The sequence below is a fragment of the Terrapene carolina genome, unplaced genomic scaffold, assembly GCF_002925995.2.
Source record: "Terrapene carolina triunguis isolate 2854851 unplaced genomic scaffold, T_m_triunguis-2.0 Scaffold85, whole genome shotgun sequence".
Taxonomy (NCBI): domain Eukaryota; kingdom Metazoa; phylum Chordata; order Testudines; family Emydidae; genus Terrapene; species Terrapene triunguis.
Genome location: NW_020664436.1, coordinates 37,471,028 through 37,485,334, shown reverse-complemented (window position 1 = coordinate 37,485,334; position 14,307 = coordinate 37,471,028). Strand labels below are relative to the sequence as shown.

Below are 14,307 nucleotides of genomic sequence, written 5' to 3'. Positions count from 1 at the left end.
AAGATACAAAGAACATTGGGTTGAGATAGATAAGAGGCGTTCCAGTACTGAAAGGACATTTTCAGAAGAAAAAAAACTACTAACATATTTCTAGTCTATTAGCATCATTTTATGGCTTCCTGATTTGTACACCCTTTTGGTGAAGAGAAGGGAGTAAAAAAGATACACCTCTACCTCGATATAACGCTGTCCTCGGGAGCCAAAAAATCTTACTGCGTTATAGGTGAAACCGCGTTATATTGAACTTGCTTTGATCCACCGAAGTGCGCAGCCCCGCCCACCCAGAGCACTGCTTTACCGCGTTATATCCAAATTCATGTTATATCGGGTCGCGTTATATCGAGGTAGAGGTGTACTTGTGAAAATAAATGTTATAATGATATTAGCTGCCCTCTAACAAACCAACAATGGTACATGCTTGGGAATAAGCGCTAAAGTATCACAAGAAAGATGTGCCGGCTAAAGAAAAAAGTTTCCAATTCTGGATGCTCACATACGAAGAATCCATCTCAATTCACCTCTGTTCTGTTGCCGCCGAAAAAGAAAATCAGCCTGTTTCAGAAAAGCAATAAAGTTGCCTTCTAGTGAAGGACTGGAGGGCCAATGGGACTGGAATCTGCCCACAGGACTGCATTGAAAGTTGATTCCATTCGATGGTTGTTTGGTGGCTTATATAAAATGAATTGAACTCAGTCCAAATACTGCAGGCAAGTATCCACATAAACACCCATCATCAACTGTGTCAATAAGTGGCAGCTACAATGAAGAACTATACAGCAATGGAGACTGAACTAGCTAGTTGAAACACACTGGTAAGTTAAAACAGAAGAAATGTACATTTCTACAGCCAATTTTATCTCTGTTCTGTGGATAACTAGAGGATTTCAGGAAGCCTAAGCAGATCATGGGGCACCTTTTCTCAAAATACCTATGATTTTTTCATTTAAGACATCTCACCATTTTTAAAAGGGCACAACTTTATATGCCCTTCTTCCTACATGTTATTAGGTAGCTTTCTAATTATATGCACCAAACTCTAGAAAGGAGATTATTGTTCTCACATAATTTAAATAATAAAGCAAATTATGCTAATTTCTGCATTTTGAAAATAAGATCATAGCAGGTCCCCCTTATGTGATAATTAGAACTGGGAGAATACTTCAAAAGTTTCTGGTAACATTCATTCCAATTTTTAGATGAATTCATTGACTGTTTGCAGCCTTTTTGTGTTTTATTGCAAATATTCTACCAAACCAATTTCTGTCCGAAATGATCACTGAAACAACCCGTTGGAAATTAATTGGAGAATATCCACAGAAAGCAAACATTGAATTTGCAAATAAGAGTATTCGCAGAGGAATCCTCATTCTAAGAGTTTCACTCATCCAGTCAGGGAATGTAACCACACCCTGTGACTTACAATTGAACATTTCATACTTGAACCCCTAATCTTAGGCACCTAGAGCCCCTCATTTGCAAACACTATCTATCATGCTTAGCATTGCAAATGGTCCATTGAAGCCAAAGGCAACAGTCAACACTTGCTGTGTGTTATGTGGCTCAGCAAACAAGGGCTCTGAGAAACCAACAGGGAACTCTGGAGCCATAGACTCTCATACTCATTTTGCCTCTGTTCCTCAAGAATTCAAGTAACAGGCCTGCCAGCAAGCGTGCCTCAAGAAAAATGTGGGGATAGAGCATAGGGAGGAAGGCATTCTCTTAAAAGCCAGGATAAAACCATGTAGTGTTTTATAGATTAAAAACCAAATCCTTGAACTGCATTTAGAAGCATCTGGAAGCCAGTGCAGTGTATGGAGCATGGTGGTCAGGGCCGGCCCTAGATAAAATGGTGGCCTAGGCAAGGAGCATCTTCGGCACCCCTACCCCCCTCCATTTGTTAAAATTTTGAATACCTTATTTTTTATTGCATTTGTAGCCCTTTTCATGACTTTGCATGCATGACTTGTCCCTGTCATATAAGATGATAAATTTGCACGCTAGGATCTGTAAATCTGTATTTATTCATGCCATATGTAAGTAGATAAGAAAAAAATTGTTTCCTTGAATCTTATAGAAACATTTTAATTTTAAGAATAACTGAAATGTACTAATATCAAGAACTGAACTGTGCACCAACACTGGGTGGACCAATATTAAATAGTGTTACAGTAGGTGACAGTCTTAGAATATTAACCCTAGTCCTGGGCTTTCATTTCACTTCACTTTGTTCTTATATCTCACTGACTGACTGTTGATGCCCCTCCCCTTATATAGTATGGCTGACAACATTCTAGAAGGTTCAAAGAAAATGTAGTTCTCAGAAAGTCTGGAAGGTTCCACGAGATTCTGCAAAGAACATTCCAGCAGGTTAGTGAAAAGTGAATCTATATAAGGAATACCTGAAACATTTTACTTCTATTTTCCCTTTTGTCACTAACAACAAAAACAGCATCTTGAGCCTGGTGCCCCCCAAGCCTGGCACTCCAGGCAGTCACCTGGGTCACCTGCCCCTAACTCCAACCCTGACTGTAGTAATATATCAGACAGTTTATGCTGCTAAGTAAGTAAGCTGTCATGTCCTGAACAAGCAGAGACGTCTATGTGATCCTCAAGCATAACCCAAAGAATTCATTGCAGTAATCTAATCTAAAGAATAATCCCTGTTAATACACAGCAATATTATTTATATCATTATTAACCCTCCCAGTTAAGAAAAGGTAGCTAATCAAGAGTGTTCTCATTTGGATACCAGTAGAAAGAAAGCCCTTGGTATAAAGACATATTTGTTGTTTAATAGAGTATTATGACTCAGCATACCATAGATTTTATCTTTACAAGGGTGCACCAAATTCACTTTCCACAACTCCTAAAACTGCATAAATCCCATGCCAGGGTTCTCCGGGGAAGGCTAGCTGCTCAGTCCAGATAGGGCGGCAATACACAGGAGGCGTAGTGAGCAAAAGGCATATCAGGAAAATAAAACAAAACAAAATAAAGTAAAAATAATAATAAGAATAATTTTCCAGGCAATGTCAAACATACAAAACTAGCTATTCTTTGTGCAAAAGTTAAGCCCGGTCATGGTGAAAGTAAGAAACTCAGAAGTTCTTCAGATAGTCTATTCATGACATTTCTGATCTCCATCCCTTTTCATTGACCTCCACCAAATTCAAATGTAGCTTTTGGCGTGTAAAAACTTTATTCAGCCAAGCTTTATTCAGCCAAGCTGAGTGACAAACTTACTACTTTTTCTTGCATTCACTCGCTCGGTCCACAGTGAAGTCTGGCAGGTTGATGAATCCTTCAGCTTTCTCAGCCTGCAACAAAATACGTCACTGGCATTAACCCAGGCTCCAGTGGGGGACACTGCTGACCAAGGTTACATTAATTCCCGACAACCTTTTATTCCGTGCATATACATTTCTACTGCAAGGAGCCAGATAGGACTGACTTTTATGTGACTGTGTGTCAGGGAATCAGAAACCCTGCATGGGTTGCCTATCTCATTGTGATGGAGGTGCCACTACTCCGCCTCCTGTGCACGTGAGCAGGGTGTGGGCATAGCTTTTGCTCCACAACCCCAAGAACCAAGCAGCACAGGTGAACTGGCACAGCAGGGGATGGAATCTGCACCTAGTATAGGGTTAGGGAAGATTACTCCCCCCTCTGGAGCAACCATGCACTGACTCATATTCAGGATTTGTCACACAAATAAAGTCACACCCTGGTCCGTAGGGTCAGCTACGGATACAAGCTCCAAAAGCAAAATTTAGCCTCAGGTCTGAACAGGACTAAACTAGAGGAGGCACTAGGGGAATGCAGGTCCCTTTGTAATGATCAGTGATCACATGCAGATACTGCTGTACATGAACAAAGTCATCAGCCAAACCTCATATATACAGCATGGGAAACTGAACTCTTAACCTTCAGCTCCAAAAAACAGAAGCCTCTTCTCATTTGAGGTGAAGATTAATGTCAATATAGGTCAGTAGGAGTGAGGACCGTATCCTCTTTTCAGATATGGCCATTAGAGACTCAGAGGCGGTAAGCACTTGAGCTGGTTTGACATTCAGTACAACACTGCTTAGTACACCTTGCTAAAATAAAGGGCCAGCTTTCCCAGGCTTCCTTTATTCACCCACAACATTGCCAGTGCAATTTAGACATCTAAATATCTGATTTGCAGGTATAATTAGTTAATTAAGCATTTACAGGTGGAATTTTTAGAAGTGCTCATCCTGGACCCGGTTAAATGCCTGGTATGTGAAACACCGGGGTACTGAGGAAGGACGGACAAAGCGCCCCTCCCCAAATTTGAGTTAATAAAGTTGCAGCCTGCTGCTGAAATCCATCCCCATGTCTCTCTTCATTCACCTGTGCATCCTGCTCAATCACTATAGACCTGAACCCTTCCCCTCCTATGAACGGCAGTGATGCAGACAAATAAGAACCTGCATCTGTATGTGTGGGGAAAATATGGATGTGTTCTTTCAAAAAATATTAGAAATATTAATTCCTGAACTACTCATTTTTGTCCCTCCCCCTCAACCCTACCACATTATAATTCTGAAAACGTACACTGTGAAAAGCAGCTGAGCTATCTAAAGATATTTCAAAGAGCAGGGATAATTCAGATGGAGCAGAGATGCAGAAGACTGACAGCATCTCAAACTACATTGTTTGTGTGTGAATTTGAAGAGACTATAAAAAGGAGGATATTAGCCAAGAATAGTCTCACATTTTTATACGTCAAAGATTTAAACTAGAGCGACTGAAGACATTGATTGAGAAATTAAGTGCAGAGGAAGCAATGAGGTTAATCATAGGAGGTGAGGAAATTGCAGTTTTGTGGACTGGCTTCTTCTGCAGTGAGAAATGTTGTTGGTTTGCTACTGTTGTTTTTTGTCTTCTCTGGATTATAATTTTAATTATCTGTCAAGGGTGCCGAGAGACTGGGTTAGGCTTTCTTTTACCTTTCACATGTTGAAATGTAATTAAGTTAAATTAATAGCAAGCTGGAGATCAGAAGTTTTTAAAAAAAGGAAAAATAAAGCGTAGGAGAGAATTTTACTAAAATCGCATCATATTTAAAATAGGATAAACAACACCCTGAACTAATGCTTTCAATCTAGCAGCAGCTACAGTAAATGAATGGAAAAGTAAAGGAAAGCCAATAAGAGAAAGAGGAATTCCAGGAAAGTGCCTTCCAAGGTTTGGCTACTGATGGTACTAAGGGAAGAGAACAAGTTATGCAGGGTTAGAGTACTGAAAGCTTGGTTACCTCCTGAGCTAAGTACAGTAAACAGACTACATCTACATTTCTCTTCCCAGTACAAGCTTACAAAAACAAATGCCAACACAGACAAGTGCTCCATGTGGTGCCTAGCATATCATTGAAACAGCTGTTATTAAATGCACCATTGGACTGGAAAGGTACACCCACAATGCTGGTTTCTCCACTCCATCCACCCCCAATCTAGCTATACAATTTTAGAAATTGAGATTAAGATGATCTTTTTAAAAAGGAACATCCTTTATACCCCCCACCGCCAGCCCTACCCACACACCAACGAACTGAAATTTAAAGAACCAATGAACTTTGCAACACCAGGTGGCTCTTTGGCAGCACATAATATATATCTCCATTTAGAGAAGAAGAAGAAGAAGAAGAATGCACATTACCATAGTATATGTTTTTATATCTTCCTTGAGGGATCAACAAGATACTACTTAGTGGTAAAGTTTGCCATTACTGAAAATGAATGCAAATCCAAGGCATTCAGAGTCATCCTAATACACCTTTTACCATTTTTAAAGGATGTTGAAAAATTGGAGAGGGTTCAGAGAAGAGCCAAAAATGAATCGAGGGCTGGACAAAATGCCTGACAGCGAGAGATTTAAAGCTCAATCTGTTTATTTTATCAAAAAGAAGATTTAGAGATGATTTGATTACAGTGTATAAGTACCTTCACAGGCATGATATACCAGGTATTAGACTCTTTAATCTAGCAGAGAAAGGTATAACAAAAACCAGTGACTGGAAGTTGAAGCCAGCTAAATACAAATTAGAAATAAGGCACTGTTGTTTTTTTTAACAGTGAGGATGACTAACCATTGTAATCAGCTACCAAGGGAAGTGGCACATTCTCTATCGCTTGATATCTTCAAATCCAGATGGATAGCCAAACACTTATTATGCTTCAGTCAAACAAGTTACTGGGCTCAACATGGGGAGAACTGGGTGAAATTCTATGGCCTGTGGTATACAGGAGCTCAGACAAGATGATCTAATGGAAATACCCTCCCCCTCCACCTTAAAAATGTATGAATTTGTGAATCCAGGTCCTAGCCCCTTTCATTCATCTACAGAGGGCGCATCTCTATAAACAAATGTAGTATATAGCTGTAAGTCTCATTTTGGGATTTTTCAGGTTACACTTTTCATTCCACTGTGGGCCACTCAGTTTTAAAGGGAATCTTTCCCCTCAGTCATTTAGGAAGATGGATACTTACAGCCTCAGTACAACAGTGCACTTAAACACAGGTGCTTCAACTAAGCATGTGATTCAGTCCAACTGAAGACACATGACTATTCATGTTCTTAACGTTAAGTAGGTGCTTAAATGCTTTGCTGGAGTGGAACAACAGTGCTTAGCACTTTTCAGGATCAAAGTGTAAGTGCATTTTAGGGTTCCATATTCATTGTGATTTCATAATTTCCACATCATATTTGATTCATTTGCAAGTTGGACATGCTACTGTTGGGTTGGCGGGGGGGAGGGGTTGTTTGTTTGTTGTTGTTGTTTGCTTTGTATTTTTTTTGTTTCTGTTTTTGCTTTGTTTTGTTTTCTTTCTGTTTTAAATTGACAGCTCTATAAACTAGACCTGGTATCTTCACTGCAATCTCAAGACATGCAGCAGGTATAACTGAGAACAGAGTTGTGATAGCTGTGTTGGCTCCACAATATTAGCATGCGTAAAAACCAGTAAAATCTTATTGTTGTCACAGAAATCAACAAATAGGATTCTAAATAAGCACAGGGAGCAGATATGTGAAGTAAAGGTGCCATTTTTATAGTAAAATTTTGGAATGGAATGGCATTTTAAAAGCTGAAAATTCTGTGAAAGTCATAAGCCATTATCATTTGTCTCAAGAATTATTTTCTAACATGATTTTAAATGTACCATTATTAATTTCATAAGGATATGGTCAAGCTTCTCTATGGTCTTGTTGTAATATCTCAAGATGGCCATGAAGGATTCAAATTAAAAGAACTCTGATCTACCTTTACAGCAGGATGTTCAAAAAGTGAGAACAAACTGTTACATTGTGGTTTTAAGATGGGTTGCCCTAGGTATAAAGGAAAACTGCCCAATAGTTTGAAAGTTCACAAATCAAGATGTGTCATCATGAATAAACTGGGACGTGTATTTTTTTTTTTAAATTATCATTGGTGTGTTAGACCCTAGTATTGGAAGCAGCCATCTTGCTGAAAAGTCAGTGACTATAGTTGGTTTGTGAAAAATTTCAAAAATTTTAAGCTGTCAAACGATTTAAAAAAATAATCGCAATTAATTGCAAGATTACAAAAATGATTGCAATTAATTGCACTGTTAAACAGTAATATAATACCCGTTTAAATGTATAATATTCATTTCAATGGGTTTGAAATAAACCCATTTGTTTTTTAGTTTTAATGTTTTGCGATTTTAAAGCAATTTATTATTAATCATTTCAGTTTTAGGCAAACAAAAAATATCTATAAAAATCTTGAAAAGTATTTTGATTAAAAATGTCTCCAGATTTAACGCAAAACACAAAAACTGGCTCACTGATGCCAATTTTTTTGAAAACTTTTTTTAAAAACGGACCAATTTTAACCAAAAAAACCCCTTTTCATTCAATAGATTTCAACCAACTATATTTGTGATAGACACAAAACACAGGATCCCAGTGAAAGATACTAAGCCACTTTACCATTTACTTTAATAGGTTGTATACCCTCGTCTACAGTTTTGGATTCTTATCTTTATTTTTTACATGTTATTTATGTGATACTGTATGGAATCTGGGGGATACTTGAGGATATTATGAATATCAATATTGTAAAATTGCAATGAGTTGTGCCAGAAATGCCCTGTAAGATATCTGAAAAAAATGTTATAATTTGCCAAATATGATAATCTTGTTTATGTTTGTATCACCTTTGTATTATGGGTTACAGATATGTATGTATGTCTGTATTTCAAAACTTGTGCTATGCTTCTGGGTGACACCCCCAGACAGTTTCAGCAGTGCCTAGCCTGCTTGATGGCCCATTAAGGAGCATCAGCTATACAATTGACCCATTAAGAGAAGGCAGATACACCTTGTGACTCAGCAAGGCCTGCAGGGACATACCTATGGACAGAACTCTAAAGTTTCCAAGCCATGTGCTGGGCAGCTTGCGTTTGGGACAAAGGAAGCACAGGCCGCATGGCAAAAGACTATAAAAGGCAGCTGCATCTTCTCCATTTTGCCTTCAGTCCTGCTTCTTGTCTTCAATCCTGCTTCTTACCTCTGGAGGGACTTTGCTACAAACTGAAGCTCTGAAAAAAGGACGGAATGACCCATCCAAGCTCTGGATGTGTTCCAGAGGGACTTTCAAGCCAGCAAACACACCAATCAGTATTGGAACTTGATATATGGACTTTGAAGTCTTTCTACGTATGTGACTGTTTTACCATTTAACATCTCTCCTTGTTTTTTCTTTATAATAAACCTTTAGTTTTAGACACTAAAAGATTGGCTGGCAGCGTGGTATTTTGGGTAAGATCCAAACCTATATTGACCTGGTAATGTGACTGACCCTTAGGAGTCAGAAGAACATTTTTTAAAATAACTTCTCACTGTACTGGACCTAGGTGCTGGCTGGGAGCCAGAGAACTGGAATGCAATAAAGAAGGTTGTGTGATTTCTTTTTTGCTTCTTGATAACCGGTGTGGGGAATCAGAAGCACAGTTTGTGACTGGTTGGGGAGTTTAACTTCAGTGTTATCCACTAGTCTTGGGAGTATCTGCTCTCTCTTTTGCAGCCTGCCCTGACCTTGGCATTTCCAGTGAGGGCTATCCCAGGTCACAATTTAGTTTTAACTTTTAAGAGAACATAAGCAATCGGGGGAAAGGTGCGAAATTGATAGCGCTGGAGATTGAAGTTGTCATTTCATCCACAGAACAGCAGAACACTGACAGCACAAACTGGTTTCTGTGGCCTCATCAGCGTGCTTCAGTTGTGGCTGGGGGGGGACCATTTGTAGGCATGAGTGAGAAGTTCACCCTCCATGTCTACTCAATGCTCTGCTTCTCTGATAAATCCTAAGATTGCCAGTTGTGGATAATTTTTGTAATGTTTATCCAGGCCTGCAAGGAACCTCATAGTTGAACAGTCAGCAGAAGGCAATGACTTTTTGACAGTGCCAAGGGGTCTGATGAGCACAGTTTAAACACAAGTAGTTAGAGCAAGACTTAAATATAAATATTGAGTCCATCATCCCCTGAACCCCCTTTTATTGTATTCATCAGAAGATTTTTCTAAGCTGATTCCTCATGAAACAGTGTTAGAGATCAAGACTTTGAACAATGTGCATTGCTATAGAAGGGAACTTGCAATTTTTGTCCATCCACTGAAAGTCACACAAGTAATCCTAGAGATACACAACAAACAGTTGATTAGTCTCCCATTTTCCAATGAATCACAGGTGCACATGTGAGACAGACATGAGATGAAACAGGAGTTTAGCACCAGAATTATTTATGTTCATTTTTTTCCTTCCATGCAGAAGTAACGCCCCACTCACAAGGTTTCAGTATGAATGCTCCAGACTAGAACTAAAACTGCTTGGGGAAGGCAGAACCTGATGATGTCCTTTCTAAATGTTCAGTTTAGAAGCATCCATCTGTACAGAATAGCAACAAAAAGAGGGAACTAGAGACTAGCAAACAGTGACTCTCAAAGATGTCTGGAGTTCAGTCTGGATACGCATTCAGACATTTTGGAGCTTATCAGACTAACTTATTAAGATTGCCCCACTTACTCCCAAATCAATTCTCATTCACACTTTTCAACCCCATCAGATCCTTCTCAGTTTCCTTCTCCCAAGGTGCTTCCTTTTTTATTAAGGTCACAACTCTGAAACTGTTCCTGTTGAGATTTCCCAGCTGCTGTCTTCTGGTACACTGCTGGTGAGATGTGAATGCATTCGTTCCCCATTCCCTCTTCTATGGAAGACTCAAAGTTTGAGCACAATAGCCAGACCTACAAAGAGTTCCAGAGCTTCTGAGGCCCTAGGATAGATTTAATCAAGAGCATGCAATCCACTGGGGATGGTGGAGAATACCCACACTAAAACTTGAGAAAATATAAACGTGGATTCTGATATTTCTCCAGCCTTACTAGAAAAAGGCCATCAACACCACACTGCTGTTGCTGTGCTACCGTTGTCAGTATCTGGTTGACTGTAGCATCTACAGAAAGCTAAAAAAACTCTTGCTTCTTAAAATAAAGAAAGTGGTCATACAGAACCACAGATAGCCAAGGTCACGGACTTAATTCATTCATCTGACCTCAGCTTGATTCCACCCCCACCACTCTTCACTAGTGTGTCCCCACTCTTCACTAGTGTCTCAATGTCTAAGAGGATCTATGTTTATAGGCCCTTTTTTATAGTAATCTGAGTTGAGTGTTTAGATGCTAAAGTGGAAAGTGACTCTGCTGCATCCTCCCAGCCTGACATACAGCAGCTGATCTCCCCACATTGTTGAAACTACAGAATATTCTAATGATCTTTAAAACATATAGGGCCCAATTCTTATGTCAGTTGCACTGAGGTAAATCAGGATTAACTCCACTGACGGTAATATAATTGCATCAGTATAAAAATTGGTGTCATGCAGGTGAATTGGGTCCATAATATCTTTCAGCAAGTCAATAAGAAACCAGCAGAATCTTATTATATGCTGGTCCACAACACTGCATCTTTATTCTGCTTCAGGCACTAGCATGTAGGAGCAGGAGTGATTAAGTGACCAAGGCATTAACAAGCATTTCTAAACATCAATGAAGAGGTGGAAATATTCACTAAGCTATAAAATACGATGGGCCAAATACAGCCCTAGGGTAACTGCACTGAAATTAATCAAACTGCACCTGGGATGGCTTTGACCTAATAAAGGTAAGCAATAAAGCCTTCCTCTTCCTTTGACACCTTTTCGTTGGTGTGATGCTGCTGAGTACTGTCTAGAACTACGTTGGGCAGAGGCCTGTACTTTAAGTAGGCCACGGTAACAATAGTCCAACTCAGCCTGTTACTTAAAATTGTTTATAAAATCAAGAAAAGGTGGAGACAAATGGACCAGTACAAACTGGATTGCTTACATTAAAACAACGGTGATGAGGGGTCTTCCAGGCTCCTGGCATAAAGCTGCAGATTGTTATGACAATGAGCTGAAAGAGTCTCAAAATGGGAGGAAATGTTTATAGTTGAAATCACTGAAATGTGTTTTGAATGGTTAACTAAATAAGGTAGCCACCCCTTTTTGGACATGGTCTATCTGGGGGGTCACTCAGTGACAATCAGGGGTGTGGGACATGGACTGGAAGGAGACAACTTTATCACCATGGCTTCCATCTGCATCATCTCCTCGCACCCCAGAATCTACCATTATACCATTGGGCCTTCATCATCCTGATCCTAAGAGAGAGACCTGAACAGAGCAAGCCAGGGAAAGGAAACTGATGATATCGCCACCTCCACCTGCTATGTGAGATTTGCATTTCACTCCTTCATGTCAATTTCCTTCCCAGTCTTATTTTATCTCTTTCCTATCTCTCTTAGGGTGACCAGAGAGCAAGTGTGAAAAATCGGGACAGGGGGTGGGGAGTAACAGGCACCCATAGAAGACAAAGCCTCAAATATCGGGACTGTCCCTATAAAATTGGGACATCTGGTCACCCTAATCTCTCTCTTTCCTTTTACTTTCTGTCCAAAAAGATTCTATTTAGCAGGCCAAGTCTGACATGTCTCAGAGTGGCTGATAAAGCTCTGCTATGCCCATGTCTCTCCAGTAACAAGGCTGAAAGTCAGATTCAACAGCAGAGTCAGGAGCTGCATTTTCTATCTTTGTTATTCTTCTCTCCTCGTGTGTCCGCAGGGCCGGCTCCAGGCACCAGCTTAACAAGCAGGTGCTTGGGGCGGCCAAGGGAGAGGGGAGGCATGTGCGGCAATTCGGGGGCGGCAGGTCCCTCACTCCCTCTAGGAGCGAAGGACCTGCTGCCGAACTGCCGCCGCCGATCGCGGCTTTCCCCCCCCCAATTGCCACCGCCGGTCGCGATTGTGATCGCGGCTTTTTTTTTTTTTTTTTTTTTTGCTTGGGGCGGCAGAAATGCTGGAGCCGGCCCTGTGTGTCCCTCTTCTTTTTATCTTAAAGAAAGAAGGATTGGACTTCAACGACAACTGCAGCAACAAGAACTGCTGCAAACCACCTCAATGGTCTTCTCTTTTCCTCTAAAAGAACAGTTAATAGCATCTAAAAAGAGCCCCGGAAAGGAGTTTCTCTCTATAAAAGAACTCTCTACAGCTAAAGGGATGTTAAAATGAAAACCTTTCTTAATACTTTACATTTTAAATGTTTTAGCAGCTTTCTTTGATAAAAGGTTTTTAAAAATTTTAACGGTAATTGTTACAATGTAACTAAGCCAGTGATTACTTGACAAGAAATCCCAGACCACATTTAACTGTTTACTGTTGTAATTGTAAACAAAGGTTTCAGTAACATCTTACCCCTTGTTGGGCCCAAGACATCCCTTTTTCAGTAGAACAGCTATTTGCATTTAGAAAAGTTAATAATTCACTATTCAGCAATTAAACTTCATGGTTCCAATCCACTGTGCTGTCCTAGTCACCTAATCCCCTGACCCCTCCAAATTCTAGGCTCCCTCAGTGCAGGTGTCCATAAAAAAATACAGTCGGAGCTTTTGTGCCAGATCCATGGGACACATGAGTGAAAAAGATGTAAGTGGGAGGCGGAAACGCTCCAACTTGCATCCTTCTGGTCAGCAAATGCAAGATGCTAGCCCTGCCTAATCAAGTAGGGTCAGAACAAAGTCTAAAACAGGTGTACTCACTCTTCAGTACACACAGTGCCTTTGCACGCAAGCCATAATCTTTCATTAAACATCCAGGTAAAGCATCTTAGCTAAACAGGACTGGCTCTGGGCGATTGGTTGCAGTATAGATCGCCTGACCATGCCAATAGAAAGGCAATTATGCAGTATTTAATCTCTGCTACCTTGACACATTTTTTTATTTCTAATTATTTTTTATTTCACTTGATCACCAAAATCCAGGGACTGCTCATTGTCTCCATCATAGGCTGCTTCCCATTCACATTGTAATAGAAGAGGGAATGTCTGGGGAAAGCAGAGTATTGTCATAAATAGAAAGGCTCTTTTAGGGAAAGTTCATCCTCTGAACTGAAAGCTGACTCTTGAGTTGAAGTGCAGTGTACAGAGCAGCAGGTTACAAATTAACAAAACACACAACAGTTTAGTTACAGACACTGAATGTGACAACAGAAAGACAAGAGATAACACCATAATGAGCTGGCCAAGCTGTAATTCTGACACCAGCTTTCCTATCAGACAACAATATCAAAAGGAGAGTAAAAGACAGGTCAAGCAAGGTTCAAGCCGGAGGTGGGGGAAATAAGCAAGTCCCCTTATTAAAATTAAGCAATTAGTTCAGTTGAGAACATGAGAAGAGTGCTGCCCCTTGTGTGCCTGTCAGCTTCTTAAATTGGCAAGTTCCTTCCAGCATTTAAATGACAGTGGAGCCTGTAAAGAACATACAGGTTTAAGGGATCAGACTGTTTCACAAGTGCTTGCAGAACCAAAAAATGTGGCAGCAAGTTTCTAGCATTTGCTCATTTTGTAAGAAATCTTAAGGCTGAACAAAAACTAAATTAGCCTGATCATTTATACATCTCCAGATTACACTTCAGATCTGCCCCAACCCTTTCCTTCCCAGTGCCAGTAGTCCCTGCTTAGTCACTCACACATAGTTAGGAGTTTATTGTACTCACCAATTGGCTGCTGTACCAGTATAATGATGAACCCTTCAGCACGAACCAGAACTTTTTCCATTTGTTGCCAATGAAAGGTCCTTTTTCCTTTTTCTTGTAGAGCCACCCCTGGTAATCAACTAGTCCCAGATCCTTGCACGATATCCTCCGTCGACTCATAATAACAATCCCTGTGCCATTAAAATAAAT

The 14,307-nt window shown here is 40.1% G+C and overlaps 1 protein-coding gene across 1 annotated transcript in view; it reads right to left on the bottom strand.

Annotated features, from left to right (window-relative positions):
- IPCEF1 (interaction protein for cytohesin exchange factors 1) overlaps positions 1 to 14,307 on the bottom strand; it is a 59,869-nt gene that overhangs the window by 34,592 nt on the left and 10,970 nt on the right. The window contains exons 5-6 of the mRNA XM_024201602.2: positions 14,119 to 14,288; positions 3,244 to 3,317 (exon numbers count right to left, since the gene is read on the bottom strand). Of these exons, the coding sequence (XP_024057370.2) occupies positions 3,244 to 3,317; positions 14,119 to 14,288 (244 nt within the window). The remainder of the gene's footprint in view (positions 1 to 3,243; positions 3,318 to 14,118; positions 14,289 to 14,307) is intronic.